This window comes from Dendrobates tinctorius, unplaced genomic scaffold (assembly GCF_039654945.1).
Source record: "Dendrobates tinctorius isolate UK_male_01 unplaced genomic scaffold, ASM3965494v1 ptg000084l, whole genome shotgun sequence".
NCBI lineage: Eukaryota > Metazoa > Chordata > Amphibia > Anura > Dendrobatidae > Dendrobates > Dendrobates tinctorius.
The window spans coordinates 33,669,029-33,681,992 of NW_027361752.1; the positions used below are offsets into that span (position 1 = coordinate 33,669,029).

Below are 12,964 nucleotides of genomic sequence, written 5' to 3' on the forward strand. Positions count from 1 at the left end.
CTAAGTCTATGTTTCCATGAAAAAATCAAACAGCACTCAGATGACATCCATTTGCTGTCCGATTTTCACAGACAGTTTGAAGGAAGAAGATGGAGAACCTTTTTTTTACATACAAGAAAAATTGAAGAAAATCGCACCAAACTCTGATGAAACTCGGATGACAATCTGAGGAAAATCTGGTGAAGCTCTCATGAAAATTACTGATGAAACTTGGTCCGTTCTCGTACGTAAAAAAAAACCCTGACATCTGAATGAGCCCTTAATGTGATTTTGGTTTCCTTCCCTACACCAGTGACGTGAGGTTGTCCTGACAGATGACAATAAGAGACAATTAACGCCGATGATGCCAATATCGTTGACACGTCACCACTCTGAATTGGTCACCACTCTCATGTGTAGAGACAGAGAATGGAAAGAGAACAATGGATCATCGATAGTGGAGTGACTATATGTCAAATAAAAAGTTTTTTGTTATTTTAATTAATATGCAATGTACCTGTATTTATATTTTTCATGTGAAAATTGCTTTAAATTTTACATTTCAATTCCTTCAATTTACCACAGTGGAATGTGTCTTTGAATATATATGTCCCCCTACCGAAAATATAAACTCCTTTTAAAACAGCTCTACATATATGGGTGTCACACAATGTGGAGCTCTTTGATATTCTTCACTCCATATAGGTTTTATTTAGGAAAAATTAAAACTAGATGAATTGATAAATATATATTAAAAATTCTGACAAATCAAAGCTAAAAATAGAATTATCAGTACAAGGCACACATTGAAAAAAAGTCAAATAGAAAAGGAAAAAATCGTCAAGTAAGATCTAAGGAACCAAAGAGTGAAATAGCTGAGAAATGTAAACCAACATTCGTAAATACTTGTAATAATAAATAAAACCGAAACATAGCGCACAATGCTTCCTGTTCGCTCCATAATTGGTAACAACTGCCCCAACACTGGAGAGTTGGAATGTGAGGAGTGGAGTAATAGACAATGCTGGGCACCAGACGTATCAAATTCCATCTCCGCAAAATAGGATCTAAAATTGTCTGTGTGGTATGCCAGGCTTCTTTAGACTAATTTAAGTCAATCGCCCACAAACCTCAAAGGACAGATGATTAAAAAGCTAAAAAAAAATATTATTTTATGGTGGATGAAAGTTTCCTGCATAACTAATTGTGGAAAATAGATCCTGTGGTTTACAAAGATTAAATGCATTTTATAATCCTGGTCTTTTAGAATGGTGCCATACGTGTGCCATCAGCTCAATTCTTATAGCTGGGGGCATGGAACAATGAAAAAAATATAAAAATACTGCATGAGCGCCTTCAATAGCTCATCATAGGCAACATTCCTTACAGCAGGGGTCCCAACCTGTGGCGCGGGAGCCATATATGGCTCGCAGGCCCATGATGTGTGGCTCGCAGGCCTATGATGTGTGGCTCGCGGTTGGTTGCTGAAATGGTGCATCGGCACCAATGGTGCAACAGCTATGAAGAGCAGGTCTCCAGATGGTGAGCAGATCTGGATAAGAATATACTGGACTAGTGGTTAAGGATGTAAATTAAGTATGGTAAGGTGGACATAGGAAGATACTGACAATCAGGGGAAGTGCTTGAAGCTGGACGTGATAGTGGTGGAAGGGCTTGATGTGAAAATACCAAATGGGGGTAAAGTTGGAATGCCTGGATGTAAGTATGCTGCCTTCATGTGATATATATGGGGAAAACTTGGCTCTCATTATACTGGTAATGGGGGCTATGGGTGTCACTACTGGGTGGGAAGCTGTATGTCACTACTATGGATGTGGCTATTGACGTTCGCTCAGAGCTGCATGCGGCTCTAATGGTAAGGAAGGTTGGAGACAACTGTGTTTTAGGGTCATTCCCAACACTGAAAGTTAGAGTCTCTCCTTTAGATAACGTTCCAAGTGGCAGGAGTTCGACTAATCTAACGTTCGTGGCTCTGTAATACTCTGTTTGAATAAAGAAGAGGCCATTAATGTACACCACAGTTCCATTCATTGACTAGAGGACTTCTGGAAAAAAACAAGTTCTGTACTGAACTGACCTAAGCATTCTTACAGACAATTAATGGATTATACATTGACACTACCTGCTCCATTCCGACGGAACATTTCTGAGCCATGTACTTTTGCATCAGTCGGACTCCTACTGTTTATAAAGGTAGCATCTATCCTCCAGTGTTGAGAATAACCCTGTAAGGAATTTTGTTCTTGGAAAGGTCCCATTGGTTAGACCCCCATCAATCAAAAAGTTATGTATATAGTTTTCAATGTTGGGAATAACACTTTAACTTTTCTAACAATGCATGAGTAGAAAGCTGATTTTAGGGTGGTAGGGGGGCCACCCTTATCTACTGGGTCACTGTGCAACAGCAGTATATGAACTTCTTGATCATGAAAGTTAATTGTGGAGAACCTTCCCTAGTCTCTCTAACCATACCCCAGTAGAGCAGTAGAGTCTTTTAGGGGGGATTGTGGACCATTGCTGTATATAGCTATACCCTTGCAAAGTCATTACTGGCTTGCTAACCCCTCCTGTACAAAAAGCTGGTCCACATGCCCCAATAATGTGACCACTAGCTACACCCTTTACCCACTCCTGCTCATGACTTTAAGAGAGTCCAAGTGAAAATTTGATCACTCTTGAAACAGCTTTTTTAGAGACATATGTCAGGTTCTCTTTCATATTTATGAACCGATGTCAATTTTCATGCATTAGAACTTGCTCAATTTTAACACATTTTAGCTTTGATTTCAGAGACGGATAATGTTCCTGACCCAGCACCATTAGCATTTACCATAGGAAGTACTTTTAATGAAACAGACTTCCAAAGTAATAAATTGCATGCTGACTTCATGACTGTCAGTGATTAAAATTATGGAATATGCTTGACAGTTTGTGCCCTTCGAAGCACTTACCATGGCCGTCATCCAAAAAATCTGTGATTGTCGCCGAGGTGCACTTTGACCATGGTTTGGAGGCATCAATGCTTGTTAAGACAGATGACATAAGACGTTTATCTTCCAGGGAGCCAAAGTTCTCCTCGCAGAATTTTGAATCGTCATGTGAAAGTCCAAGGAGATGTCCTGTAAATGAAGAAAACATATGGATGGAATGTATGACAGAGCACGGTATAAAGACTGCGGTTAAGTCTTCATGAGCAGACATCTACAGACATTTTCCATGAAGAAACTGTGGTTATAGGGTCTGTATTACCAATGTATACAAATATGAGTGCATACTTGTGTGCTTATATATCGGAACGCCTAGAAAAAAACATATCGCTAGATTTATATTAAAATTTATTTTTTTAAAGTGCACCAGTATCTTCTTTAACTTTCCATAGAATAACCACTGTGGGCAAAACAGGACCTTAATTCAATGAGTTATATTAATTAATGGCCTTCAATCTATTAATCAATTAAAAGATTTGCACATTTATTGGCGGGTGTTGAGATAACATTTTCTTACAGGCCCTGATGCCTCAGGGGGTCCAAAAGTCTGCAGTATCTACCACCTAAGAAGACACTAGAATTACAGATTGGGTACTGAGGGAATTGAGCTTCAGGTTAGGCCTTTGCCTGTAACTCAAGAGATCTACAAAAGCAAACCAACTGTTGCTCCCATTGAAAATCCACCTGCTTCTTTAATAGCTCAGCATACAGCAGCCCCAAAGGTCTTTGCAACAAAACTATTAAAATAATAATACTCACCTCTTCTCTGCCCTCACCTTGGGGGCGTGACGAAGACCGGCGGCCTGTGAACAAATATTTCTTATACCCTACATTTATTATGTTCTGAGATCTAAAGACCACAGAGCGTCATAAAACATATTCAATGCACATCCAAAAAAAATTGAAGTAAATCAAATTTTCTGGTCGAATTCAATCAAACTTCAGAAGTTGAATTTCCTCAGACTCGTTCATGACTACCTAACATGTATAGGCCCCTGTGCAATAGCAAATATCCAACCTTCATAGCTGACCTTGCATGCATGATCCCATCTGGATAATTTATGGCTTATCAGAATCTTACTTAATTTTTGAATCACCCTTAGAAATGAAGGCGAGTGTGCATGTATATGTGGCAGTCAGAAGAGTTAGCTATTTAAGGTGTTTGGGCAACTTAAAAGCCATTCTTCAAAACTTTGAACATGTCACTATTATATGTCAAAAGTTGTAGGAAGTGCAGTTCCCTATTAAAGAGGTTGTCCATGACTTTAACATTGATGGCCTATCCTTAGGATAGGTCATCAAAGTCTGATTGGTGGCGGTGCAAAATCTGGCACCCCCGCCTATCAGCTGTCAGTGCCTATTCTCAGTGCTAGCGGTGGCTGCAACTGCTGAATTATGGAGCTGAGCAGGACAAATCCATCTACTGTATAGTGACCACGGCTGGGTACTGCACATCCACCCCTATTGATTTATTGATTTAGGTGGCAGATGTACAGTACATGTTCGCAGACACTATACAGTCAACGGAGCTGTGCTGTGCAGCTCCATAGCTGAGCTGTCTGGTCGCTAACTCTTCTGACTGCCGTATTTACTTGCACACTCACCTTGGCTGAGCATGCATGTGTTTTTTTTCATAAAAGCTGAGTTCCTCATAACTAGACACCACTCCCAGATGAATAAAAGGTTTGACAATGTAACTCAACATGTCCTTTTCTCCCCTGACATCAACTCTCAACACATTTGATGGTAGGATGGTGATCAACAGTTGGTTCGACCCAATTTGGACATTGACAGTACGACTCTTCCTAAATAAGGGGATACAAGCTTGGCTCATGCGAAATTTTCGCACATTGGTCGTCGGGGGTGCAGGCAATTTCAGTAAGAGCAAGCTGGTCAAATCTAAATGCATTTCATGAGATGATGAACACAGGCAGGTATTTCTATATGTAGACTGGTAATACAATAAATTGGTTTGATAAGTAGAGGCCAAAAAATGTCTTCCGGTTGAGGTGCCACCTGCAGGTCATTGTGTCTTTCTGCAGGTTTATGAAAATGAATGTTTAAACTGTATTTAGTGATCAAATCATGAATGTGTGGTTTGTTTGGCTCTTTTCTTGCTGAAGGGAGCAAGTTTACCTTTCAAATGGTGTATCATTTGTGTGTGTGGGGTGAAGTAATCAGCAAAAAAGCAGTGCATGTATTCAAATGTGTTTGCACATGTGACTCACCTGCAGTAAAGTGTGCAATCCTCCAATGTGCCTGAAATAGGCTGGGCAAGCACTTGAGCAAGCTGGAAAGATTCCAAGGCAAATGTTTGGATTTGTTTGTAATATCTGTAATCAGCTTTGTGGTAGTGTGCTTTTGGGGTAGTGTGCTGCCACCTGCAGGTAATTTGACCTTTCAAATGGTGCATCATTTGTTTGTGTGGGTGGAGTTAGAATGGAGTAAGTGTGCAAATCAATAGGCAGTGCATGTTTACAAATGTGTTTGCATATGTGCCTCACCTGCAGTGAAGTGTGCAATCCTCCAGTTTGGCTAAAATAGGCTGGACAAGCAGTTCAGCAAGCTGGAAAGCCCCCGAAGCAAATGTTTGGATTTGTTTGTGATATCTGTAAGCAGCTTTGTGGTAGTGTGCTTTGGGGTACTGTGGTGCCATCTGCAGGTCATTTTTCCTTACTGCAGGTTTATGAAAATTAATGTTTAAACTGTATTTTGTGATCATATTGTGACTGTGTGGCTTGTTTGGCTATTTTCTTGGTGAAGGGGGCAAGTTTACCTTTCAAATGGTGTATCATTTGTGTGTGTGGGTGCAGTATGAAATGAACGGAGATACAAAGTAATCACCAAAAAACAGTGTTTTAGAAATAATAGAATAGATACGTCAATTTTGAAGACATAGAAATATTCTGAAATTGCTTCTGTCATATTTCCAAGAGGACAACCAATCGGTTCAGTGCATCACACAATTCTGTTAACTCCTCACAGCAAAAAGCTTTAAACACGTATCATAAATATATAATGTTAGCAATTACTTTAGTACCATAGACATCATTAACAATAATGAACAAGGCTTCTGATGGGCTCTTTAACATATCTTTCCAATTTTGGCCAGTAACTTTCTTCTATATTTTCCCACTTTCTCAAAGAGTTTCTGTAGTTACATAAAACCCTGTGCATAAACTCTTATAACAGGCTCAATTTTAACTATTAAACTAACAGCAAAGTAGCGTAAAAAGCAAACAGGTCTCAAAGTGTCGACATATTGCAGGTGTGCTACTTAGTATTTAATTAAACAACCGACTCAAAGCACTAATTGCCCAGAGCTTATTCCCCTGGTAAAAGTTACGTAATTGCTTCTTGTCACCTTAGATTTTTTCCACAGTGCCGAATGCCAACATTAACATGGCTTTAGTAGAAAATTCACGGTGAGTATCAAGTGGTGTGTAGATTGCGTTTCATAGACTTTAAGAATTTAAGAAGCTTAAATTAAGAAACACACATGCTGTTCCCTACTGTGCTTCTTAAAGTTTTAGATATCTCAAGTCCAAAACCATCAGCTTAGGTTTCAAATCTTTGGTCTTCGGTAGCCACGTCGGGAAAATATTGAAAAATTCCGGTTAGAAAATAATTCTGAAAAATTTATAGAAAAAAAATCTGTACTTTTAATTTGTTTGCATAGGTAATATGTAAGAGCTATAGGAGATACAGTGGTAGCAGTTGACCCTGGCACTGATACCTGAAAGAGACCAATGGGAGCTCTGTCACATAACAAGACCCTGGTATTGGAAATGGTTCATAGTAAGATGAGGGTCTTTTACAGACTTTTTGGATTAGGGTTCAGTAGCTTAAAGTTACACTTTTGTTTTAGTTGCCAACACATTTCCACAAAAGGTTTGAAAACTGCCAGTAGTTCTGTCTGAGCCCCTGAAAAATGGAATTCAGGCAAACTCGAGGTTTCTCTATGTTGGGTCTCCATTGAGTTATTTGACTTTGTGTTTTCTAAAGGTTCAGTGCATGAGTTACTTTTTTAATTGACTTGTTTTACGCTTGGATTAAAGTTGGTGTATTGATGTTCATACACATTAAATAAAAGTCTCCCAAGACTTCAATAGGGTTGGTTAAATATTTGATGCTTATAGGATTTACTAACTTTTCATTAATGAAATGAACTCTTTGTGTCCTCCTTCTACTAACCTACCTATACTCGACTTTTTAATTTCCTTGGGTGGTGCAATCATAACTCCCAAGCAGCAAGCTGCTTGTGGGGTCATATTTGACACACAACTTTCCTTTATTCCCTATATACAATCACTCACTCACTCGTGTCATCTTCACCTAAAAACATCTCCAGAATCTGACCTTTTCTCACCTTTTGAAACTGAAAAAACTTTTACTGTCACTCTTAATCACTTAATCACTCTCGTCTGGACTACTGCAATTTTCTTCTGATGGTCTCCCTCTTCCCAAACTTTCTCCTCTACAATCCATCCTGAATACAGCAGCCAAGTTCATATTTCTGTCCAGTCGCTTCACTGGTGCCTCTACCCTGTGCCAGTCACTGCACTGGTTACCTATTCACTACAGAGTCCAATATAAACTCATCACTCTCACAAAACTCTCCCCAATTCTGCACCACCCTAAATCTCCTCCCTTATGTCTTTCTATCGTTCCCTCAGTTTTGCAACTGATCTAAGACTAGCATTCTCCATAATCCAAACCTCGCACCTCCGTCTTCAAGACTTCTCTCGTGCCAGTCTACTGGAATGCACTACCTCAAACGATCTGATACCTAGCCCCCATGTTTCTAAGCATGCTTTAAACAAGTCTGTCACCTCAACTCACTAGCCTAGCTCTCCCCTGTTCTTTCTTTCTAAATGTTAATCGAAATCTGCTCCTTCCTATTCATCTGTCTCCACATCCTCCATGCACTCAATATCACTTGGTGACTGTACGTAGACAGATCCTGGCTGGTGACAGGATCAGGCAGCTTAATATGAAAACCCTGTTATGTATGATGCAGCCATCATTGTTACAACAAGACATCCTACGATTTGTGTCCCCTCTATTTTCTTATAGATTGTAAGCTTGCGAGCAGGGCCCTCGCTCCTCCTGTAACTGCTGAAATGTGTTACATTGTATTGTTTTTATTGTCTATATATGTTCTGCTTAATTGTAAAATACTGAGTAATATGTTATCACTGTATAAATACAAAATATTATTATTATTATTATTGGAAGGAAAAGACATATTGGACCCTGAAAACCCAGACTGTTTCTTCATACTGGAGATTTCCTGGTGCCCGAGATTTGTCAGTAATTTTTCCCCTTTCCCCATATACAGTACATTTTTAGTAGAATTGCTAGTAGTGATGTTCAGGTCAGATTCGGCCGATTGTTAGGAATCTGGTTTCTGACACGTCTAGACAGAAACCCAGATTCTCACAGGCTGCAGTCTCTTGCCCATCTGCTGCAGCAGAAGGGATTGCTGAGGAGATTGTCTCACAACAACTGTCTCCTTTATTCCATCTATTGGGCATGCTCACAGGACGAGCTCCTATTGGACTTCGGGAGTCAGGTGTTCAGGTCCCGCTCCGGATCCTATTGGCTCTTCCTGGACTGTTGGAGATTTCCGGAAGGTCCCGTGCGCTATAAAAAGTGCGCACGGCCATTCCGCCATGCGCTAGTGTAGCCATACTGCTGCTGTATGTTTGTTGATGGATACATGGACTGGTGACTGACTTATTATGAAACCCCTACCCTCTGATACTACGCATGTGTGAGTGTTTGTGTTAGTGCCAGTACCCAGCGCCAAGCGCCAGCGCGCTATGCTCCATACTACAGCAGCCTAAGCATCAGCATTGCGCCTGCTAGTCAGCAGTGTCTTTGCAGCGGCCCTGCTATAGCCGCGCTGCAGTTGCAGCTCCTAGTGGCGTTCGCGGTTGCGACGCCTTGCACACATTTCCGGTAGGTCCTTACGGAGATAGTATCGCTACCTTGTGTTTCTCCGGTGACCGCATACCGCGTGTGTTGCGCTGAAATTCTATGTCCTGAACAGACTCAGCATCTTTTTGTGTTGCCATTTATAATTACAGCTCTGTGAGCTCAACAGAGTTTGTTCAGTGCACTTGGTGACGCACTTTAACCTGTGCACTCTACCGCCTATAGCTCTGCCACCACCTAGCAGCGGTCGTTCCATCTATCGCACAGTGGACCCCAAGTGGTGAAGGCACTTTATTTATGTTTTTATTTTAGTGTCTTCCGCCACTCCTAACACCGATCATTTAAAAAGAGTTTGGTTTGGGTACCAAAACAGTACACAGACCCCTTTCAGATGGGGGCCTGAACATTCTTTGTTTGCCATGATTGTCATCTGCATGACAGTGCGGCAAACACAGGCTATGATTGTTGTTAAGAATTCTACGTTATAGTGTTTTTCTATTTTTTGTCTTTTACAGTGGATATGGGCTTCAATGGATTATCTTCTCGTTGCACAGGTGAGAAATGTGGTGTTTTATTATTTTTCATTTCTTACAGGGACATGGGCTTTAGTGGATTATCTTCTCGCTGGAAAGGTGAGGAATATGGTGATTTATTATTTTACCCAGGAACATGGTCTTCAGTGGATTATGCGTTTGGAAGCTGGAAGCTGCGTCGCTGCTGAACATGTGTATACCGTCTCTCCTCTGGCATCACGTTTACCGGTTTTATCAGGTCCACTGCAACTATCCAGACTTTTCATATATAGATACGTGTTTCTGGTATGCAGTAGCGCTGCATACATTATCTCTATTATCTCACAGCCGGTAACTGAAGAAGGCCGTATGTGGCCAGAACGTTTTACTTTGGCTCCAATAAAAAAATGATGAAATATACCTCTAAGTTGAGTGCTTAAGTTTTATTCTACTTTGGTATATGTGTGGGAACCTACTTAAAGCGCCTACTCTAGGCAGTGCACACGGGATTTTTCCATATGGCTGCTATATTATTTATTTTTTAATTATACAGGCGCTGAGTGATGAATACTTTCATTAGCCTCGCCTGCTCTCGCTGCTATCAGCGAGAGCAGTCGCATGCTGATGAGAGTAGTACTCTCATCAGCTGACATGTGTGACCGGCAGAAACATTTTTACCGCTAGTCACAGCTGCTGGCTCAAATGCTGTCATCTGACAGTGGGAACCGAAGATCTCTGAGAGGCAGTAACTATTTTACAGCCGATCATAGCCACCAGAGCTTATTGTGCTGTCACATAGATGACAGCTTGGGAAACCGTCAATGTTCGGGCTGCTGAACCTTAACAGTAACATGGACTACTTGAAGAAGTCCATATTCGGGGTCCGTGCACGGATACAAGGTTTTTGGTATGGACCCCAAACTTTACTGTTTACTATTTGGTAGAAATAGATGTCAGACAAACAAGCCTGAAAGATGAGTCAATATTTAAGTAAAATTCTGTTAAATACTCCAATGTCTCATTATGCGAACTGAATGTGTGGCGCCCCTGAGGGTCCAGTCGCCACAGAGGTACTGCACCTCATCCAGAGGTTTGGTATCCCACCCTCAGGTAAGGAGGGAGCACCACCTAGGACTCCTAACATTCGCACCCAACACACACTAGTTTAGTCAGGGCATCTGGGTGTACCCTTTGGGAGGATGGCCTCATCCCAGGCTGGCTAGGAAAGGGTGTTGGGGAGTTAGTCGGGAAGGTAGGTAGAAGGGGAGGAGCTTAGGAAGTGGAGTGATTGAGGACATCCAATCAGTGAAAGAGAGATGACAGTTAGTGGGAGGAGCTAGTCCTGAGGTGAGGTAAATAGTTTGTTCTATAAAGAGTCAGTCGGTGACGGGACAGCGGAGGAGCAGGACTGACATGGGGAGAGTAAGGGTAAGTGAGGCACCTTGAATAAGAAGAAATCTCCTAAGAGAAAAGAAAGGGTCCTAAGGGCAGGGATAGTGCGAAAGCAAACCGTGGGGCCCATATCCTGGAAAGGAAGGACCAGGTTGCAGTAAGGGAGTCGGCCCCTGAGGCTAGTGGAGAACTACAAGGCTCAGCTAGAAAGCCGGAGGCTGAGGTAACTTTAAGTGCCTCAGCCGAATCCACAAGCATTCCTTAAAAAGGCAGCCATAGAGATAAAGGACCACGGGGCCTGACCCACGTCGCTTGGCAAGGTCCAAGGCTTCTGGATTGGGGACACTGCTTATGAAGGTGCAGGGCAGAAAAGAAGGGAGAGATCAGCGCAGAGAGAGACGGCCAAGAAAGGAGAACACAAAGAGAAGTCCTAAAAAGGTGTCACCAATCTACTTGAGAGTTTGCTGGGCCCCTCCCCCGGAGGACACAGTGCCAAGCGGGTCATCGTGTGCACAAGAATTGTGAGTAAAAACCCAGAAACTGCACCCAACTGTGTCCTTCATGTTATTAACATCTCGCCTGCTTTACACCGCATACACCCTCACCGTCACCGACTCAACTGCCCTGGGACACAGCTCTGCCTGTGGAGAGCTTCATCATCTCTGCTGCCCTAGCACCATCCCAGTGGATCTGCATTGCAGTGTCTGCTACCCTTGCTGAATACCACAGGTGTGTCACGATTCCACTTTCCCTATAGTTATCCTACCATCTTCCCCCTCATTGAACTTCCATCTTCACTGGACGCCCATGGCCACGGACCGGGTCACTATCACCACCGTGACACACTTCCCCTTTAAAAAGAGCCTGACCGGCCCGGTACCGAGTAACCCTGCTGGGCGCTCCAAATGCATTAGCAAGGCATTGTAGCAAAACCCTCAAAAACACTGGGTGGCCATATATAGACACATATGTATTGCATAAGCATCTCCAGAGTATCACAAAATCATGTTTTTGTGTACTTTCAATCTCATACCAATCATGACAGGATATGTTGAGCCAAGTGGAAAAAGAAGGAATGACAAACCTATTGCATCCTCTTTATCCATAGCTTCTGTCAAATTGAGATATGGTGGAATAAAAAGTGAATATTACAGTTAAATTCCATTTATCTAGTATGTTTCGGATCAACAGTGTAATGAACTTACTAATATTCTAGACTTTTGGATATTTTTCTGTCAATATACAGTTTTATAAGAATTCTGTTGATGACCAGTACCTTCTGATGAGTTTTGAAGGTACTTCTTTGGAATTTCATTTGGGAACTATTTTTTTTTTGGAAGAGGCGAACTACTTTTGAGTGCAAATAAAGATTTTTATGAGATTAGGAACATCTTCTATCAGACACAGTCATATGATGGCTCTACTATTGCCGAAATGTTCACCCTTTTTGGGTGAATGAGTTGATCATGCCCATGGATGGGTTCGGCACTATTTCTGCAATAAGTTGGCCATTTTTTTATTTTCTCCCCCAAAAAGGATCAACAAATTAGTAAATTAAAAAGCTATAAAAATGCACACATGCTTTATTCATAAAAACTTTTCCAGTCTGCAAAATCAAATTCGGCATTAAATACATGCGTAGAGGAAATGTAGCACTCAAGTTAATGTCATTTCAATGTCACTAGATTTGTCTCCATGGATTAAGCTATTTTTAAAATTAACTTTAATAAGTTTTATGATATTTATGTAACTTTGGTGAACCCCATTCCCTCACAGTGACAACGTTTATGGGCAAATGGATGTGACGTCAATCCTGGCATGTCTAGGAGGTGAGCATGGCTGTGTGGGAGGTACAGAAAAAGGATATCATTGATGATGTCCCAGTGGAGAAAAAGGGAAACCAAGAGAATTAGCTGGTAATAGACAACTTCCTTGAGTGGCAGTCGTAAATGAAGAATGTCTACTGGACGGGCATGAGGAAAGTAAATCCGTTCAGATTTAAACCAGTTGATATCTTCTCTACCACTTAATGTCTAAATCCTCAGCTCTTCTCATTTTCAACTATGTTCATGGCAGCTCTCGATGCCATTTTAACCTCCTTGATCAAGCACGTCACTCGGAATTATGATTGCC

At 41.4% G+C, this 12,964-nt stretch overlaps 1 protein-coding gene across 1 annotated transcript in view; it reads right to left on the reverse strand.

The window, feature by feature from the left end:
• Positions 1-12,964, reverse strand: part of ADAMTS5 (ADAM metallopeptidase with thrombospondin type 1 motif 5) — a 121,814-nt gene that overhangs the window by 61,425 nt on the left and 47,425 nt on the right. The window contains exon 3 of the mRNA XM_073584520.1: positions 2,952-3,119. Within this exon, the coding sequence (XP_073440621.1) occupies positions 2,952-3,119 (168 nt within the window). The remainder of the gene's footprint in view (positions 1-2,951; positions 3,120-12,964) is intronic.